The sequence below is a fragment of the Sphaerodactylus townsendi genome, linkage group LG13, assembly GCF_021028975.2.
Source record: "Sphaerodactylus townsendi isolate TG3544 linkage group LG13, MPM_Stown_v2.3, whole genome shotgun sequence".
Lineage (NCBI taxonomy): Eukaryota > Metazoa > Chordata > Lepidosauria > Squamata > Sphaerodactylidae > Sphaerodactylus > Sphaerodactylus townsendi.
Window position 1 is genome coordinate 36,884,625 of NC_059437.1, and position 19,554 is coordinate 36,904,178.

General features: G+C 46.9%; 1 protein-coding gene across 1 annotated transcript; it reads right to left on the reverse strand.

Moving 5' to 3' along the window:
- Positions 1 to 407: 407 nt before the first annotated feature.
- Positions 408 to 17,533, reverse strand: LOC125442469 (2'-5'-oligoadenylate synthase 3-like). Its single transcript, XM_048513836.1, has 14 exons — positions 17,199 to 17,533; positions 15,204 to 15,489; positions 14,641 to 14,813; positions 13,984 to 14,234; positions 11,740 to 11,866; positions 10,411 to 10,448; positions 9,544 to 9,614; positions 6,985 to 7,064; positions 6,467 to 6,676; positions 5,085 to 5,370; positions 4,395 to 4,576; positions 3,722 to 3,972; positions 2,167 to 2,293; positions 408 to 1,192 (listed from the first exon to the last, which is right to left on the reverse strand). Exons 1-14 carry the CDS (start codon positions 17,403 to 17,405, stop codon positions 1,151 to 1,153), a joined length of 2,331 nt encoding a protein of 776 aa, XP_048369793.1. The 5' UTR covers positions 17,406 to 17,533; the 3' UTR covers positions 408 to 1,150.
- Positions 17,534 to 19,554: the final 2,021 nt, after the last annotated feature.

The window sequence follows — 19,554 nt, forward strand, 5'->3', positions numbered from 1 at the left end:
CCCCCTCCTGTGTTTGTGAGCTGCATCCTTTTCAGAGAGATCCCTGGTTTGTGCCCCACTCGGTGCCATCTGCTCCACTTTGTCCAGGAGATCCTCATTCTGCTTAACAGGCGCTAAAGAGTAGATACTTGTGCCTCAAACTGTTGGATCTTCTCTTCCAAGGGAGCAACCAGCTTGCACTTGCTGCAGGCATAGCTACTCACGTTCTCCAGCAGAAAAGCGAACATACCACAGCTGTTGCAGGGGACAGCAGCTCCCTGACCATTAGTGCAGATCAGAGCCAGCTTTGTATCATCTTTTAAGAAAATGCAGGGAAACAAACAAAGCACCAAATTAAAGCACAGAACTGTGGGGAAATTATATTTTCCAGTCTCCACAGATGCGCCCACAAATGCATGCGCAAGTAATAAACAAAAGCAACAAAAGGAACCTGAAGTAAATGAAACGAAGAGTTCTTGAAAAACTCCATCACTTTGGACTTCAAGTGCTCTGATTTTATTGGGCAGGGAATGTTCATGAACATTCCTACAATTTAGAAGTACATATAACCGTCCGCACATGCTGGCAACTGACAAATGGGTCTGTGTGGTACTGGAAAGAAGAGAAAAAGCACACTGGAAAGAAGCAGAAGTATCAATGGTTATATTGTGTGTGGATGTGGCAGGCAGATGTGTACTGTTTGTACATGTGATAGGTCAGCAGTTCTGAACCTGTGGGCCACGACCCCTTTGGGGGTCGAACGACCCTTTCACAGGGGTCGCCTAAGACTCTCTGCATCAGTGTTCTCCATCTGCAAAATGGATAAATGTTAGGGTTGGGGGTCACCCCAACATGAGGAACTGTATTAAAAGGTCGTGGCATTAGGAAGCTTGAGAACCACTATGACAGGTACATGGGTAAGCTGGCTGGAGATAATTGATCAAGAAATCTTTCCCACAGCAAAAGCCTCACGGTGCACTTCTCGTTGAAAACAACTGCTCCCCCACCCCCGAGCTTCAAGAAATGTCCAGGTGCTTGGAGATCAAGGTCATGTTCTCTTCTTTTCCTTCAACTAGTTTCCTTCAACAGTGTAGTTCCAACTGGTCATCTTTTCCTTCAACTAGTTTCACCATTTCTTAGTTCACCAGAAAGCAATGTGCGTATTGAACCCTCACAGTATGGTGCAATAGGACTGCTCTTCCTCCTTGGTCATCTACCAATGAAATAAAAACACAAAAAGTTGATTGATTCATGATTTGCTGACAAAGCCAGTAAGAATATTACCTCTAATGGGGACCTACATTATGTAGAGACCACTATTGCCATTTGAAAAGTCCTCCTCCTAAGTCCAAACAGGGAACATCCCTTGAGACATCTGGAATTCATGACTTCACTACAGCTAACAGCAACTTACACACTTCAGCAAAATTGCCTTCGCCAATCATAAATTGTACAACACATAAGAAATGCACATGCAAGACAATGCAATGCTCTTGCTAACTCCTGACCAAGCTACACGATTGGAATCTACAACTGTGCTGGCCCCAAACCATTTAGGGGGTTAAAGGACTTAGATTTACAACCATAAACCACCTGGCAGCCAGTACCACAGAGTACCACTGAGAATTCAGCAGTAAGCCACAGATAACAATCAGGACATTTCACAGAACCTCCATGGAGTGCATTGCAGTAGTCTGGTCTGAGTGTTGCTGTGGCCAGGAAGCAAAGAGCCTAAACTGACAGGAGGCATCTCTGGTCACCATCACAACTTCCTACTACCCAGGAATAAAGCCAGAGTTTTCCCAAAAGCAAGGCTTCATTTTCAAGTGAGTTCAACTCCACTCTTGAAGTTGTGACTTGAAATTTACAACTCCATTCTGGTACAAGCAGAACCATTCTGCACGCAGGTGCTTAATGCAGAGGTGTTACCCTTGTTGTTCCATAATGGGGCGTGTGTGCTCTGTTTCTGATTGGGAAGGGCTTTGTGGACAAATGAACCCTTCAGCAGGAGTAATAACTTATATAAAAGCAGGGAAACACCAGAGGAGGTTCTGGTGAGAGGGTGTGGATTCACTCTAACTGCTGCACTTGGAAGCCTACCCACAGATGGGGGGGGGGGGCATGTAACTGCAGCCCCACACAGACATTTCATTCCAGAAAAAGTATTTCAATGTACTGGGACCTCACCGGCACATTCCAATGAGGGAGGCAGCACTTCTGAGCAGAGCAATTTTTAGCTTCTTCTGCAAGCAGATCCCAACGGCTTCCCTCGCCCACAATCCCAGTTGGATCGGCTGGGTCCAGGATGACTGGTCTGTAATTCAGTAACAGTGAGGCACAGTGGTTAAAGGGTTGCACACAAGACCAGGCAACCACTGTATACAGCTCTGCTCAGCCACCATGAAGCACATTACCTGACCATAAGCAAGCTAGGTCCCAATTTTTCCATTTGCTGTTAAATAGGAATACTGCTAAGCATTCTGTAATAGTAGCCAGACTACACTTCTCACTTACATATTCTCTTTGCTAGATGTAAGATAAAATAGACAAAAGTGTTGGATTGTGGGAATAGAATTTTCAGGCATTGCAAAGGTCCAATAGAGCCAGCATGGCGTAGTGCTTATGGTTTCAGACTAGGACATGTGAAACCCAGGTTCAAATCTCCACTCTGCCACAGAAACTTGCTGGGTGACCTGTCACAGCTTCCACCTTGGCAAGTATTTCTATGACAGACCTCCAAGGAATACTGAAACTGTGATCTTTTAATCAATACCAAAACATAAAGACATTCAAATATAAAGACAAAGAAACGCTCAAGCCAGGCCACCACACAGAGGCAGGCAATGGCAGAACACCTCCGATGGTCTCTTGACTTCCAAACCCGAAGGAGTTCTCAGAGGTCAGCTGTGACTTGATGGCACTTTCTACCACCAGCAGCAGGAAAATAGTGCCTATGGCAAGAACAGACATGGCACTGGTGCCCCCCTTGGGAACCCGGGGCACGGTCCTCGTGTTGGCTGTTGCTGTCTCAAGGCAGTGGGAGTCTCTACCTGAAACTTGGTGTGGGACAGGTTTGATGCCATCAGTGGCTGAGTGATGCCAAGGTGCCAGACGGTAGGTGGAGCAAGGCGATGTGCATGGACAGCATGGCTGCAGTGGGGAGGCAGGAAGGGATGGTGCCCCTCTTTAAATGGCGCACAGAGCACCTGCCACACCTGCCAATTTTAGATATGCCACTGACTACCAGCATAGCTTTTGCCAAAAGTACAACCCCAATCTTTGCAGGACCCATCATTGCAAAGTAAGTTCATACAAAGTACTGCAGGAAAAGAACAGCCTTCTGCAATGCATGACACTGTGGAGCCCCTGGCAGAGATTCTTGCTAGGAGAAAAGGGGAAAGCACAGGCACAGAAGAACATAAGAACAAGCCAGCTGGATCAGACCAGAGTCCATCTAGTCCAGCTCTCTGCTACTCATAGTGGCCCACCAGGTGCCATTGGGAGTTCACATGCAGGATGTGAAAGCAATGGCCTTCTGCGGCTGTTGCTCCCGAGCACCTGGACTGTTAAGGCATTTGCAATCTCAGATCAAAGAGGATCAAGATTGGTAGCCATAAATCGACTTCTCCTCCATAGATCTGTCCAAGCCCCTTTTAAAGCTATCCAGGTTAGTGGCCATCACCAACTCCTGTGGCAGCATATTCCATGCATGTTTTCATCTGCAAAATGGTGAGAGACTGACCTGGGCTTCCTGAGCTGGTTGCGTAAGTACAACGCCAGAGTCTCATTCTTAAAATCATAGAATTTGGTCCAACATATACAAATCTGCCTGTACTGCTGAAGGAGCAACAACACTGTCCGAAATCCTTCTGCCATATCGAAATCCGTCTCTCCACTTCCTTGCTCCCAGGCATAGACAGCCAGCAGTTCCAGCGCATACTTGGGGGGCAGTGACTCCCCTTTTCGGAGTTGTGCTTTGTACGGATGGACGTACTAGGAGGAAAAAAGTTCAAGATGTCAAAACATGAAAAGTTTGGCTTCTGTTTGTTTTCAAAAGAGTTAATTAGCCATTCCGTTTCTACTGAGAGAGCAGGAGCAGAAGAAAGGAAATGCACGGAATGTATTGGGGCTGTTTGGTTCAGTTCCATAACAGAACTCATATTATTTCTTAGGACAACTTGACAGATCACTGTTTTGTAAAAGGAACTACTTAAGATGACCGGATCTTGTAGAACTTGTATTTGAGATGGGGAGGGGGGGGAAGCAACCATAGACATTTATGGTTATAAATCTCTCTCTCTCTCTCTCTCTCTCTCTCTCTCTCTCTCTCTCTCTCTCTCTTCTTTCATTTGATATGGGGATGGATCTGCTGTCTTGCAGGGCCTGGGAAATTCCTGACAAGCTGCTATACATACCTCTTTGTACCAGTGTTTCAGCAGGCGGATGAGACTCTTCAGTTTAGTTGGCTGACCAGCAATAAAATCTCTCTGCAGCTCTGTGTAGCAAGTGGAGAACTCACCCGTTGGATGGCTGCTGCTGCTTTTGATCAAGTCAATGTACACCTGAGGATCAGGCATGGTGCCTTTTTTGTACTGGCCTGTGAAAGAAGGCAAAGGATGAAACAGGTAGCTTTGAAATGCCTCTTTATGACTCAACAGACCCTGGAAGATGATTTCATGTCATCGTAACTGGAAAAGTGATCTTGAATTTTAAATGTAGCTTAAATAAGCATTTGGCCTAGCGAAGACCCAGAAAGCAAGCAGGCCTAACAAACAGAAGGAAACCATCAGACCCGAAGCAAGGGGGAACATAGCCCGGGGACACGTGTGCACCCTGCGTCCCTGCCATGCCCCCGCACGTGCCCGGTGCATCATGCACCTCCCCCTGTCCCCTTGGTGCTACGCCACTGGTGACCATTCTCACCTCTTTAGGCAATTCCCCAGCCCCAAACCTGACCTTGTTCAAAATATTTAGAGCTGATTTTTCTCAAAGTCAATGGGATTCTAAGTGGATTTGCAAGTTTAGGATAATGGGGGGGGGTTATCTTGCTGCTCCCCATCCCAGTTAGGAAGAAGACTTCACCCCTCTTGAGAAAATAGCCTCACCGAGAGCATCAAAAGCTGGCAACACATCAAACTCAATCGAATCCCCAAGGAAGCAAGAAGAGAGTGTGAAGCTGAGCCCATGTGGGTTTGGCCGCTCAGACAGCTCAAATTGTAGATCTATATTATTTTCTTTGTTTTGGAATTCTCTGAATCTCCTCTCAATCTCCTCAATCATCTCCTTCCGGTTTACCTCCTGGTCCTTGTATTGCTTGAAGTTGGTAAGAAACACCACAAGGTTGGCATCTGAGCACCCTTTTAGAGCTGTGCCTTTTCCTAATGAGCCTCCCTGCAAAGGAGAGTTGTATACCATGAGGATAGATAGCATGACTAGGAAAGAGCGCCAAGGAAGGTTTGAATCACAAATCAGGTATCACCAGGGGGACAAACAGGGTACCTGTGAAGTCTACAAGGGATATGCCTCTGTAAGTCAACAAGGGTTGTCACGCCTTTCCACTGGGAACAGTAATGAGATGAGGTTGGGATTTTGCTGAGATGGGGCCACTTTGTGTGTTCAGTGCTCAGGGAACCTGGTGTGTTTGTATAAGGAGGACAGAAATGTACTGTACTCCTTCTTAAACCCAAATGCAGAGAACCCTGCAATATACAGCTGTTTCCTGCGCATGTGCATGCTCACTAAAAGGCATTCTGAGTAATCATTAACTGTGAGACACAAGATATTTGTGATGTCCCTCTGGTAGAGATGCCTCCAAAAATAATTCTATATGGTTTTCTTACATTTATTTTTTATGCGAAGGCTGCCAAAGAGAATGGAGGGAGCTTGGAGCAAACTTAAATTCTGTAGGCCTTTCAATGAGAAGACCAGCAACCCTGCAAGGTGGGACTGAGGAGCCGCACACACACGCAAACCCCTTTGTCAGAGGTCAGGGGAAGGAGACTGGATAAACGGGGCAGGGAACGACCTAAAAATGAGAACTGGGGGTTGGGTGCGAAGCCACTGCCTAGGGTTGCTGGGTGAGAGGGTTTTTAAGCATTGCCAGAGTAGTTGGTTCTTCTGAGGCCTCTTCAGGAATCCTTCAGGGAATCAAACTTCATATCCTGGGGTTTAGTGGGAAAGTGTCATAAAAGTGTAAGAGGTCCTTGAAACCTCTCCACCTGCCCCCGCCCCACTAATTCCTTCAAGTCTCCACCGCCCCCAGTTCCTCCAAAATTCATGCACCTCTGAAGTGTCGTTGGGGCAAACCACGGTTGCCTGGCTGGGCTGCCAAGACCCAGAGGCCCTGGATATGGATTTCCCTCTGCCACCCCCATCCAGCCTTAGGTCCACAAAGGGTCGGACCCTCTGCCCATGCCCCTTTCCCCCCAGGGATGACCCGAGTGCTCAACACGCACACCCACATCCAAGCCTCCACTCACGCACCCACCTTGACCACCTTGAGGATCCGGGGCCGGGGCGGAGCGGCATCTTTGAAGCAGTTCTCCCGCAGGAAGGTGCAGATGAGGTCGATGGCTTTGCCCGCTTGGGCCAAGAACTCCTGCTTGGGCTGCAGGTGGCCGATGACGAAGTCCTGCAGGTTTCTGGCGGGGGTCTCGTAGAGGTCCATGGGGGCAGCTGCGCTAGAGGAGACCCGAGCCTAACAGGGAAAGAGAGAAGAGAGCGGCCGGCTCGGCCCTCCCTTGACTTTCGTTTCCCAAATCTCGGAGCGGTTTCGGTTTCGGGCAGAAATTCGATGGGCCCTTTTCTCTGCCAACGCGCCTCTCTCCGTTGTGGCTGCGGGAGTGACCAACGCCCGGCAGGCGCGCCTTCGAGGCGGGGGGGGGGGCTCCTGACCGCGGAGAAGCAACCAGGTGGGGGCGCTGCCGCCCTCCCCGCTGCCCCTTTAGCTTCCTCTCCCCAAGGGGACCCCCTCGCTCCTTCAGGTTATGCAGACCTATAAGGCACCGAAGAAGCCCCTATGGATCCAGGTGGGTTCTGCGCCTTTGCCCCGGACTGCGCACCCAACTGGCCCCGGTCCTGGAACTCTTTGAAGCCACAAAAAAGAACAGGATAGGAGCTACAAAAGTACAAACAGGCATATCCCCCCCCCCAAAAAAAAAACCCGTTTCAGCTAAATTGTCTTCAAAATTGTACAAGAAAGTATGAATGGAGCGTGAAGCTGAACCCACATGGGTTTGGTCCCTGAAAAATTTACGTTTATACACACACACACCCATTCTTTTTCTGGAATTACTCAAGCCTCGTCCCAATCACTTGGATGATCTCCTTCTGGGGTTGTTTTTTTTTTGGGGGGGGGGTGTTTTTTGTCCTGACCTTATTTGATCCTTGAAGAAACTGAGTGGTGCCAAGAGGCCAGACGGTTTGGCGGGTGAGCCCACTTTTAGTGCCTTTTCCCAGTGAGCCTCTCTATGAAGGAGAGTTAGATCCTGACAAACTGAGAGCCGTGGCTTCCTTGGCCCCAGTCGTCTTCTTTTCCTGCTGCCTTCAACCTTTCCTAGCGTTATTTTCTAGTGATTCTTCCGTGTGACCAAAATACGATTGTCTCAGTGTAGACTTTTAGCTTCCAGGGAGAATTCAGGCTTGATTTGATGTAGAACCCACATATGTGTCTTTTTGGTGGTCCACAGTATCCATAAAACTCTCTTCCAACACCACGTCTCTGTGTACTGGACGGTATTCAAATTGAAACCAAATTTCAGAACAAGTCTGTTATCCCACAGAGAAAGTGGAGACTGGCTCGGGATGAGACATTTCACCATCGAGCCACAAGGTGGCAGTATGTCCTCATTGTGCCCCCCCCCCCCTTACCTGAAGCTAATTCAGCAAATCTTCTCAATGGATTGTAGCCCATGTTCCTTTGCAAAAGGTGCTGCCTTCATGTTCTGTTTCCCCTGCCACTCAAGCGTCTTGGGCAGCTCTCGGCAGAACCACCGAAACTGCCAGCTGATCAAGGGGAAATCAGCACAGCTTGACCTGCTGAAGCTAGATGCGAGTCCTGTAAAGCCCTTCCGACCCACAAGATTTTCTGGGTATGCACAAACTAGCAGGTGATCTGCATAAGTTCATCAGCACAAATTAGCAGCAGAAGCTCCTCCCCTCACACCTGAATATAAACATCCTTCCATCAAGTTGCTGTTGAAAATCACAGAAGCAAGGCCCAAGAAGAGTTTGGATATATCATCATCATCATCCTCCACCTTTTATTGGCATGAGTTTAAAATACAACAGAGAGGTTGAGGAGAATAGTTTGGATATATACCCCACCTTTCCCTCCTGTGAAGAGTTTCAGAGTGGCTTACAAACTCCTTTCCCTGCAATTTACACTGTTATGAGGTAGGTCTCCCAGTCAAGATAGGTCAACAACTCTATCCAGAGGTGGGAACAACGAGACCGAAAACAAGCAGGGAGCTGACACGATAAGCCTCTGGTGGGGGGCCATTTCTCCACCTGCCTTTTTAAGGAAATATTTCTTCCTTCTTCACCCCTGTTCACCATGTTCTGTACGCACCTGCCTATTTTTTCTCTACATATCAACACAGTAAATACATAATAAGTCTCGTGCAGAACAGCAGAGCAGCCTGGGATGAGAACTGCTGCCAGGGCTTCCAGCATATGGCAAAGAGGATGGCAGCAACCAACCACACTAGGGAGAACAAGAAGGTGCCTCTTCCTGTATTATCTTCTACGTGATATGCAGTCGCTGACTATTAACAGAATTTGGATGTTAAAAACCTTGTGACAGTCTGGACTCTTGTTCAAATCTTCCTGTTGTCCCCAAAGCACTTGCCAAATATATTACTCAGCTTCATATCTCCAGCTTTTGTAATCCTGAATTACAATTCTATCAAAGCCTTCCCTTCCTGTCACACTTCCCCTGTTCCCTGCTGCCACTTACTCAGTTCTATAGTTTTTTATTGATTACTGCCAAGTATTCTTTTCACCCATGTTGTAATCTTTTGTTTATTGAAAAGAACCCATTTTCACAAACGTACACCTTCAGATTAATTCCTGCTCCAAATTGGGAGTTGTAGATTGTTGCTATATTAATGGGGATAAAGAATATGTCTTTGGTTAAGTACCATTATTAAAGGACCCTCCCCACTATTTCATCAAATCCCTCCATACATTTTATATGTCTTTTAAATCAGGTCTCTGTCATCCTTTTCCTACTTAAAACTTGCTATTCACAGCCACCTCTTTAGACAAAGAATCCCAGTTTGCCACGCCCACCACAAACACGCAGTCTACTGCCCCATGTTAATCTGAATGTATGTTCACAAGTTTGTGGGGGTGTGGTAACAGAATAGCTCGAGGATGTGAAGGGACCACCTTAACCTCCCCCAGTCCTGGGATTGCAGCACTTTTGAGGGCTCATACCAGCAGACATAATCCAGCACATATGTTGGTCTCCGGCTGTTTAGGGGGTTAAAGGTTAAAACCAGCACTTTGGAATTGGCAGCCACTGTAGATGTTTCAAGTTCTCAGCAATATGGAAGAACTCACCAGTTTCCTTCAGCAACTGGGCAGACACATTTTGTATTAACTGAAGTTTCTGAGCTGTTTTCAAGGGCAGCCTGCCACCATAAGTAGACCACATTATACTCATCTGACCACAAGGGGTTACTGCAGTTGGGACAGTATCTTTATCTGATTATCTGAGTTGACGAAGAATGGCAGCAAGATCTTCTGTTGTACATTACTTTTAACAAGGTAAGCAATACACAATGCTAAGTGACACAAAAACAGTGCACAAACATTAAAATCATAGAGTTGGAAGAGACCACAAGGGCCATCAAGCCCAACCTCCTGCCATGCAGGAACACACAATAAAAGCCCTCCTGACAGTTGGCCATCCAGCCGTTGTAAAAACCTCCAAGGAAGGAGGCTCCACCACACTCTGAGGCAGTGTATTCAACTGTTGAAAAACCATTACTGTCAGGAAGTTCTTCCTAATGTTTAGGTGGAATTTTTTATTGTATCTTGAATTCATTACTCCTTGTCTTAGTCTCTGCTGGCAAGTGGCACATGGGTCTGTATGGCATTGGAAAGAAAAGGAAAAGCACACTGGAAAGAGAAGAGAATCAATGGTTATTTTGCGTGTGGATGTGGCAGGCAGATGTGTTCTGTTTGTACATGTGAACAGTATATGGATAAGCTGGCTAGAGATAATTGTTCAAGAAATCTTCTCCACAGCAGAAGCCTCACGGTGCATGTCTTGTCAAAATCAACTGCTCCCCTACCCCCGATCTTCAGGAAAGTACCAGGTGTTTAGAAATCAAGAAGGTCATATTCTCTTCTGTTATCTTTTCCTTCAATTAGTTTCACCATTTCTTAGATCACCAGAAAGCAATGTGCGTATTGAATCCTCACAGTATGGTGCAATAGGACTGCTCTTCCACCTTGGCCATCTACCAATGAAATAAAAACACAAACATCTGATTGATTCATCATTCACTGACGAAGCCAGTAAGAATATCACCTCTAATGGGGTCCTGTATTGTGTAGAGACCACTACTGCCATTTACCATTCAAAAAGTCCTCCTCCTAAGTGCAAACAGGGAGCATCCTTGGAGACATCTGGAATTCATTTGATAAGAATCTGGTAAAAGGTGCTTCAAGCCCCCCTCCTTTTGTTCCTCTCCCCAAGAAGATCCCAGACTCCATCAGGCCTTCATCTTGTGCAGATTTACAAATAAGGCACTGGGAATCAAGGTTTGTTCTGGGCATTCCCCCCCACCCACCCTACTGCACACACAACTGATACCTTTCCTGTCTTTGAACAGTTTGTAGCCAAACAAGAACAGGGGACAGAAAATAAAAATGACAGAAAGGACAGACATAGAAGGGAAAGGGGAAAAAAGACAGAGAAGGGAACGAAAGGTACTACAAATGGGCATACTGTGCATTAAAAGAGACCCCCCCCCCCAAGTGGTTTCAGTCAAACTGCCTTCATCAATCATAAATTGTACAACACATAAGAAATGCATATACAAGACAATGCAGTTCTCTTGCTAACTCCTGGCCAAGCTACATGATTGGAATCTAAAACTGTGCTTGTCCCAAACCATTTAGGGGTTAAAGGCCCAAATTAGGACTTAGATTTACAACCAGAAACCACCTGGCAGCCAATCACTATGCTGAGAATCCAACAGTAAGCCAAAGGTAGCAATCAGGAAATTTCCTGGAACCTTCAGAGAGTTCATTGCAGTAGTCTGGTCTGAGTGTTACTGTGGCCAGGAAGCAAAGAGCCTAAACTGACAGGAAGCACCTCTGGTCACCATCACAGCCTCCTGCTATCCAGGAATAAAGCCAGAGTTTTCCCAAAAGCAAGGCCGGATTTTCAAGTGAGGTCAACTCCACTCTTGAAGTTGTAATTTGAAAGTTACAACTCCATTCTGGTACAAGCAGAACAATTCTGCACACACCTGCATAAGGTAGAAGCGTTACCCTTTTTGTTGCACAATGGGGCGTGTGTGCTCTGTTTCTGGTTGGGGAGAGCTTTGTGGACAAATGAACCCTTCAGCAGGAGTAATAACTAACATAAAAGCAGGAGAACACCAGAGGAGGTTCTGGTGAGAGGGTGTCAATTCACTGTAATTGCTACATTTGGAAGCCTACCCACAAGCAGGGAGCAGATAACTGCAGCCCCACACAGACATTAAATTCCAGAGGAAGTATTTCAATGTACTGGGACCTCACCGGCACATTCCAATGAGAGAGGCAGCCTTGCTGATGAGGGCACTTTTTAGCTGCTTCTGCAAGCAGATCCCAACGGCTTCCCTCGCCCACAATCCCAGTTGGATCGGCTGGGTCCAGGATGACTGGTCTGTAATTCAATAACAGTGAGGCACAGTGGTTAAAGGGTTGCACACAAGACCAGGCAACCACTGTATACAGCCCTGCTCAGACACCATGAAGCTCATTACCTGACCATAAGCAAGCTAGGTCCCAATTTTTTCCATTTGCTGTTAAATAGGAACGTTACCTTTAAAATACTGCTAAGCATTCTGTAATAGCAGCCAGACTACACCCCTCACTTACACATTCTCTTTACTAAATGTAAGATAAAACAGACAAATGTGTTGGGTTGTGTGAGGAATAGCATTTTCAGGCGTTACAAAGGTCCAAGAGAGCCAGCATGGTGTAGTGTTTATGGTGTCAGACAAGACATGGGAAACCCAGGTTCAAATCCCCACTCTGCCATGGAAACTTGCTAGGCGACCAGTCACAGCTTTCACCTTGCCAAGTATTTGTATGAGAGACCTCCAAGGAATCTTCTAATACCAAAACATAACTATATTAAAAATACAAAAACAAGGTCAAGATAATCCTAATGTATGAACCACAGTATCAGCTTTAATAGTTTTCTGCAGAGGGCTCCAAATGTAAAAATAGGATATTCCTATAGAATTTGCAGCATAAATGAAATGACCATAACATAAAATGTAATGCCTTTTTCACTAAAGAATATAAAACAAAACCCGCTTCAAGGAATTATTTTCAGGACTTTTCCTAAAAAAAACTGTTTCTACTGTAAATTATCTTTCAAATCCCTACGAGGTAAAAATGCAACAATCATTGAAAGGAACTTGTATGGAAAAAATGGGGAAAAGACTTAAAACAATATATTCATGAATAATACCCACTTTCGTACAGCACACCATACATTAACAATGGGTGAAGTTTGTAGCTAAAAACTAATTAACAGTCTCCTATAAAATGATAATGAAACCAGACAAAATTAGAATTGCAGTGATATATATCATTAAAAGTAAAAGGATTTCATATTAAGAAAATGTAAAATCACTAGCTATCATATAAAACAGCAGAAAAAAATTGTGCCACAGGGGTTTATTGGAACAAATATTCTAAATGCCTCCAATGAGAACAGGATTGTATTAAAAAATACAGTCATTCAGTTAGGCCAATTCAGAGGCCTGGGGTGGCCAGGGACAGCACCAGGAAGATCAAAAATTTATCCATTAAAAATATCTGTAAAGCGTTCTTGAGGGTACATAGTTCTGTAATGGAGCTGTATCAATACAGACACTGAAAACAGTCTCTAGAAAGGGCATAAAATATGTAACACGCCAATTGCTAGGACTGAATATATATGCACTTATCCTGCGCAGCACCCCCCAGTCAATATTTGCATAACTCTGTTACCCCACAAGTATGGAATATAGATTAATCACTGTTTTTCTAGCATGTCTTTCACCCTGACCTGGACAGCCTAATCACATCAGATTTTGGAAACTAAAAAGAGTCGGCCCAGGTTACTTCAAGCCAAGCCACCACACAGAGGCAGGCAATGGCAAACCACCTCTGAAGGTCTCTTGCCTTCCAAACCCAATGGAGTTGTCATAGGTCAGCTGTGACTTGATGCCACTGTCTACCATCAGCAGCAGGAAAACAGTGCCTATGGCAAGTGCTCACATGGCACTGGCGCCCCCCTTGGGTACCCAAGGCCATACACCTTGTTGCTATCTCAGGGCAGTGGGGGTCTCTACCTGAAGCTTGATGTGGGGCAGGTTTGATGCCATCAGTGAGCGGTGCCAAGGGGCCAGACGGTAGGTGGAGCATGTCTTGCAGGGCTTGCAAAGTCCTGGGTGGAGCATGATGATGTGCATGGACAGCATGGCTGCAGTGGGTAGGCAGGAAGGGATGGTACCCCTCTTCAAATGGGGCACAGAGCACCTGCCATACCTGTCAATTTTAGATATGCCATTGACGACTGCATATCTTTTGCCAAATGCACAATCCCAATCTTTGCAGAACCCATTATTGCAAAGTTCATACAAAGTACTGCAGGAAAAGAACAGCCTTCTGCAATGCATGACACTGCGGAGCCTCTGGCAGAGATTCTTGCTAGGAGAAAAGTACAGACACAGAGGAAGTTGCATGTTTTCATCTACAAAATGGTGGTGCTTATGAAAGACTGACCTGGGTTTCTTGAGCTGGTTACGTAAGTACAACGCCAGAGTCTCATTCTTAAAATCATAGAATTTGGTCCAAAATACACAAATCTGCTTGTACTGCTGAAGGAGCAGCAACACTGTCTGAAATCCTTCTGCCATATCGAAATCTGTCTGTCCACTTCCTTTCTCCCAGGCATAGACAGCCAGCAGTTCCAGCGCATACTTGGGGGGCAGTGACTCCCCTGTTCGGAGCTGTGCTTTCTCCAGATAGACATACTAGGAGGAAAAAAGTTGGGGGTATCAAAACATGAAAAGTTTGGTTTCTGTTTGTATTCCATTTCTACAGAGAGAACAGGAGCAGAAGAAAGGAAATGCAGGGAATGTATTGGGGCTGTTTGGTTCTGAACCATAATAGAACTCATGTTATTTCTTAGAGGACTACTTGACAGATCACTGTTTTGTTTTGTAAAAGGAATTAAAGATGATCAGACAATATAATCTTCTGAAAGACATACGATCAGATCTTGTATAACTTGTATTTGAGATGGGAGAGGGGTGGGGAGAAAGCAGCCAAAGAAGTTTATGGTCATCTCTCTCTCTGCTATCCCCCCTCCCTTCCATTTGATATGGGGATAGATCTGCTGTCTTGCAGGGCCTCAGAAGTCCTGCCAAGCTGCTATACCTTTTTGTACCAGTGTTTCAGCAGGCGGATGAGACTCTTCACTTTAGTTGGTTGGTCCTTGATGAAATCCCTCTGCAGCTCTGTGAAGCAAGTGGAGAACTCACCCGGTCGATGGCTTTTGATCAAGTCAATGTACACCTGAGGATCAGGCATGGTGCCTTTTATATAGTGGCCTGTGAAAGATTGCAATAAGGCAAAGGATGAAACAGGTAGCTTTGAAATGCCTCTTTATGACTTGTCAGACCCTGGAAGATGATTCCATGTCATCAAACATGGAAAAGTGATCTTGAATTTTAAATGTCACTTAAATAAGCATTTCACCTGGCAGAGAGAAGACCCAGAAAGCAAGCAGCCTAACAAACAGAGGGTAATCATTCTCACCTCTGTAGGCACAGGCCCCAAACCTAAGCTTATTCAAAATATTTAGAGTTGATTTTTTTCTCAAAATCAGTGGGATTCTAAGCTGATTTGCAAATTTAGGATAATGGGAAAAAACTTTTTTATCTCGCTCCTCCCTATTCCAGTTGGGAAGAAGACTTCACCCCTTGAGAAAATTGCCTCACCGAGAGCATCAAAAGCTGGCAACACATCAAACTCAATTGAATCCCTGAGGAAGCCAGAAGAGAGTGTGAAGCTGAGCACTCGTGGATTTTGCCGCTTAGATACTTCAAATTGTACATCTATATTATTTTCTTCGTTTTTGAATTCTCTGAGTCTCCTCTCAATCTCCTGGATCATCTCCTTCCGGTTTAACAACTGGTCCTTGTACTGCTTGAAGTTGCTAAGAAACACCACAAGATCGGCATCTGAGCGCCCTCTTAGAGCCGTGCCTTTTCCAAATGAGCCTCCCTGCAAAAGAGAGTTGTATACCATGAGGATGGACAGCATGACCAGGAAAGACCAGCTAGGAAGGTTTGAATCACAAAGGCAGGGAGACAAACAGAGTACCTGTGCACACCCATCTGTAAGTCTACAAGGGTTGTCAGATCTTTCCACTGGGAGCTGTAATGAGCTGTGGTTGGGATTTTGCTGTGTTGAGCCACTTTGTGTTCCGTGATCAGGGAAGTTGGTGTGTTTGTATAAGGAGGATAGAATGCACCGTACTTTTTCTTAAAGCCAAGTGCAGAGATCCCTGCAATATACAGCTCTTTCCTGCGCATGGGCATACTCACAAAAAGACATTCTGAGTAATCATTAACTGTGAGACACAAGATATTTGTGATGCCCCTCTGGGAGAGGTGTTTCTCCTCATGCCTCCAATAGGAATTCCACAGGGTTTCATTACATTTATTTTTTATGCGAAGGCAGCCAAAAAGACTGGAGGGGGCTTAGAACAAACTTGAATTCTGTAGGCCTTTCAGCGAGAAGACCAGCCCTGCAAGGACAGACTGAGGAGCCACCCAGACACACATGCAAACCCCTTTGCCAAAGGTCAGGGGAGGGAGACTGGATGAATGGAGTTGGGAAAGACCTGAAAATAAGAACTGGGGGTTGGGTGCGAAGCCACTGCCCAGGGCTGCTCAGGAGGGTCACGGGGACATGTGGTGACACTTGTCCCTGGGTGCACGCCATGGAGCCACATGAAGGGAGGGGCACGAGGCACCAGCCAGGTCCTTGTGCCTGGCCTCTCCTGTGGTGCAGTGCCTTGCGGGCTGAAGCCAGCAAGCGCAGCCCCAGCATGGAGGGAGATGCTGGGTGCAGGCCTCCCTGTCTGGCATGGGGGCTGTCCTCAGGCCTGACAGGGAGGCCGGGAGAGCAGGAGGGCTGCAGCCACAGCAGGTGGCTTGGTCGGCAATCGGCACCCTGGAATGGAGTGAGCTGCCAGGCACAGGCCTCCTGCCCTCCCCATCAGGCATGGGGGCCGTCCTCTGACCCTGTGGAGGTCAGGTAGAGCAGGAGGCTGGCGCCCAGTGGTGCCGCTTACCGGCCAAGCTGCCTGCCGTGCCAGCAGGCCTCCTGCCCTCCTGGCCTCCCTGGCAGGAGTGGGGGCCATCCTTGGGCCTGATAGGGAGGTCTGGGAGGGCCAATGGCTCCCTCCATGCCAGGACCTCTAGTATTTCCCCAAGGAGTAAGTGGGGTGTGGTGGGGGAGCGCTTGGGCAGGTGTTGCCCCAGGCACCATTTTCTCTCGGTATGCCTGCGTCAGAGGGTTTGGAAGTATTGCCAGAGTAGCTGCCTTGTATTGTATGGTTCTTCTGAGACCTCTTTGGGGATCCTTCAGGGAATCAAACGGCATATCCTGGGGTTTAGTGGCAAAGTGTCATAAAAGTGTAAGAGGTCCTTGAAACCTCCCTACCTGCCCCCGCCCGGCTGCTCCACTAATTCCTTCAAGTCTTCACTGCTCCCAGTTCCTCCAAAATGCATGAACCTCTGAAGTGTCGTTGGGGCAAACCATGGTTAACTGCCCCTGGATACGAATTTCCCTCTGCCAGCCCCATCCAGCCCAAACCCTGAGGTCAACAAGTGGTAGGACTGGCACAGCAACATGCCCCTTCCCCGCCAGGGACGACCCCAGTCCTGGACACCCACACACACAAATTCAAGCCTCCACGCACCCACCTTGACCACCTTGAGGACCCGGGGCCGGGGCGAAGCGGCATCTTTGAAGCAGTTCTCCTTCAGGAAGGTGCAGATGAGGTTGATGGCCTGGCGCGCTTGGGTCAAGAACTCCTGGTTGGGCTGCAGGTGGACGACGACGAAGTCGTGCAGGTTTCTGGTGGGGGTCCCGTAGAGGTCCATAGGGGGAGCGACGCTAGAAGAGAACATCTCCGTCTCCCGAAAGTGGCAGGGATAGAGAGAAGAGAACGACCGCCACCTCGGCCCGCCCTTGACTTTCGTTTCCTCGATTTCGGAGCGGTTTCGGTTTCGGGCAGAAATTCGATGGGTCCCTTTCTCTGCCAACGCGCCTCGCTCCGTTGTGGCTGCGGGAGCGGCCAACGCCTTCGGGAGGGCTCCTGGCGGTGGAGAAGCAACCAGGTGGGGGCGCTGCCGCCCTCCCCGCTGCCCCTTTAGCTTCCTCTCCCCAAGGGGACACCCTCGGTCCTTCAGGTTATGCAGAACTATAAGGCACCGAGGAAGCCCCTATGGATCCAGGGGGGTTCTGCGCCTTTGCCCCGGACTGCGTACCCAACTGACACCTTCCCTGTCCTTGAACTCTTTGTAGACACAAAAGAGGAAAGGAAAGGAACTGCAAAAGTACAAACAGGCAAATACCCTCCAAAACCAGTTTCGGCAAAATTGTCTTCAAAAGTGTACAAGAAAGTACGAATGGAGTGTGAAGCTGAGCCAAATAAGTTTGGTCCCTGAAAAAGTTACGTTTATACATTCCCTATTCTCTACACACACACACACCCCATTCTTTTTCTGGAATTACTCAAGCCTCTTCCCAATCTCTTGGAAGATCTTCTGTTTTTTGTCCTGACCTTGTGTGATCCTTGAAGACACTGAGAAATGCCACATGGTTGGCGTTTGAGCCCACTTTTAGAGCTGTGCCTTTTCCCAGTGAGCCCCTCTATGAAGCAGAGTTAGATTTGTGCAAACTGAGAGCCGTGGCTCCCTTGACCCCAGACTTCTTCTTTTCCTGCTGCCTTCAACCTTTCCTAGCGTTATTTTCTAGCGATTCTTCCATGTGACCAATCGTCTCAGTTTAGACTTTTAGCTTCCAGGGAGAGTTCAGAGAGTTCAGTTGATCTAGAACCCACATATGTGCCTATTTGGTGGTCCACAGTATCCATATAACTCTCTTCCAACACCACATCTTTGTGTAATGGACGGAACTATGTAGCTCAAATCTTGCAACCAAATCTTAGAACAAATCTGTTATCCCACAGAGTCCACGGAGACTGCCTCGGGATGAGACATTTCACCATTCAGCCACAAGGTGACAGTATGTCATCGTCGTTTCCCCCCCTCCCCCCCCTTTCGAAACTCCGGTTCATTTACATAAAGCTCATTCAGTAAATCTTCTCAGTGGATTGTAGCCCACGTTCGTTTGCATATTCTTTTTCTCCTAGCACTTGGGCAGTCCTCGGCAGAACCACAAAAACTGCTAGCTGATCAAGGGAAAATCAGCACACCTTGCTGCACACCTTTTAAAAAGTGACCTGCTGCATCTAGATGTGAGTCCTGTAAAGCCGTAGTAGAGACTCACAAGATTTTCTGGGTGTGCATAAATTAGCAGGTGATCTGCATAAGTTGATATTCGGTGGCGGCAGCAACAGCAGAAGGCCATTGCTTTCACATCCTGCATGTGAGCTCTCAAAGGTGCTGGACTAGATGGACTCTGCTGACCCAGCAGGCTCTTTCTTATGTTCTTACACAAATTAGCAGACAAAGCTCCTCCCCTCACACTTCCTGACATGATTTCCTGGATTGAAAATCAATCACAAATAGCTAATTGGCAATGGGAGGGGGGGGGGCTTATAATATAGGCAATGCAATTAAAACACCCTGTGAAAAAACATCATGTGGAAAGGGGGGGAATCTTATAGGTTGATGTATATTCTTTCCTACAGCTGATGGTAGAGATGAAATTCAAGGCAACTCTGCATTATAAAGGAACAGTCTGGACACAATCCAACATAAGACAAATGGGTATTTCAGTGAAAACACTAAAGAAGCAAAATTTCACCACAGGAAGTTAATTAATAAAGCTGCCTTCCTGAAACATGGTGGGGAGTATCTTTTGGGCTCACATGGGGTTGCACAGCACAGCTCATTGTCTGTATATAAAGTTGTCACTTTTTTTTGGTCCTACACTTGTGTCTCAAACAGCAGGCTGGCCATCCAGTCATTAAGCTGGTGCCGTTTCCAAACCTTTTATCTCCTCCACAGTAAAAGCTCTGCTGGCTTAGTTTCCATATTCAAGCTACTGCTAGTAATGCAGGAGCTGGGCTAGAGAAAAACTGCAAACCAG

Bases quoted from the DNA above. Each gene is read 5' to 3' on its own strand.
- LOC125442469 (XM_048513836.1), bottom strand. From the start codon at position 17,405: ATGTTCTCTTCTAGCGTCGCTCCCCCTATGGACCTCTACGGGACCCCC. The intron at 14,814-15,203 runs GTGAGGCAATTT...AATCTTTCACAG, and splicing joins GCCAGCTTTTGATGCTCTCG to GCCACTATATAAAAGGCACC. The intron at 1,193-2,166 runs GTGAGGTCCCAG...TTTCATTGGTAG, and splicing joins TCCCTCATTGGAATGTGCCG to ATGACCAAGGAGGAAGAGCA.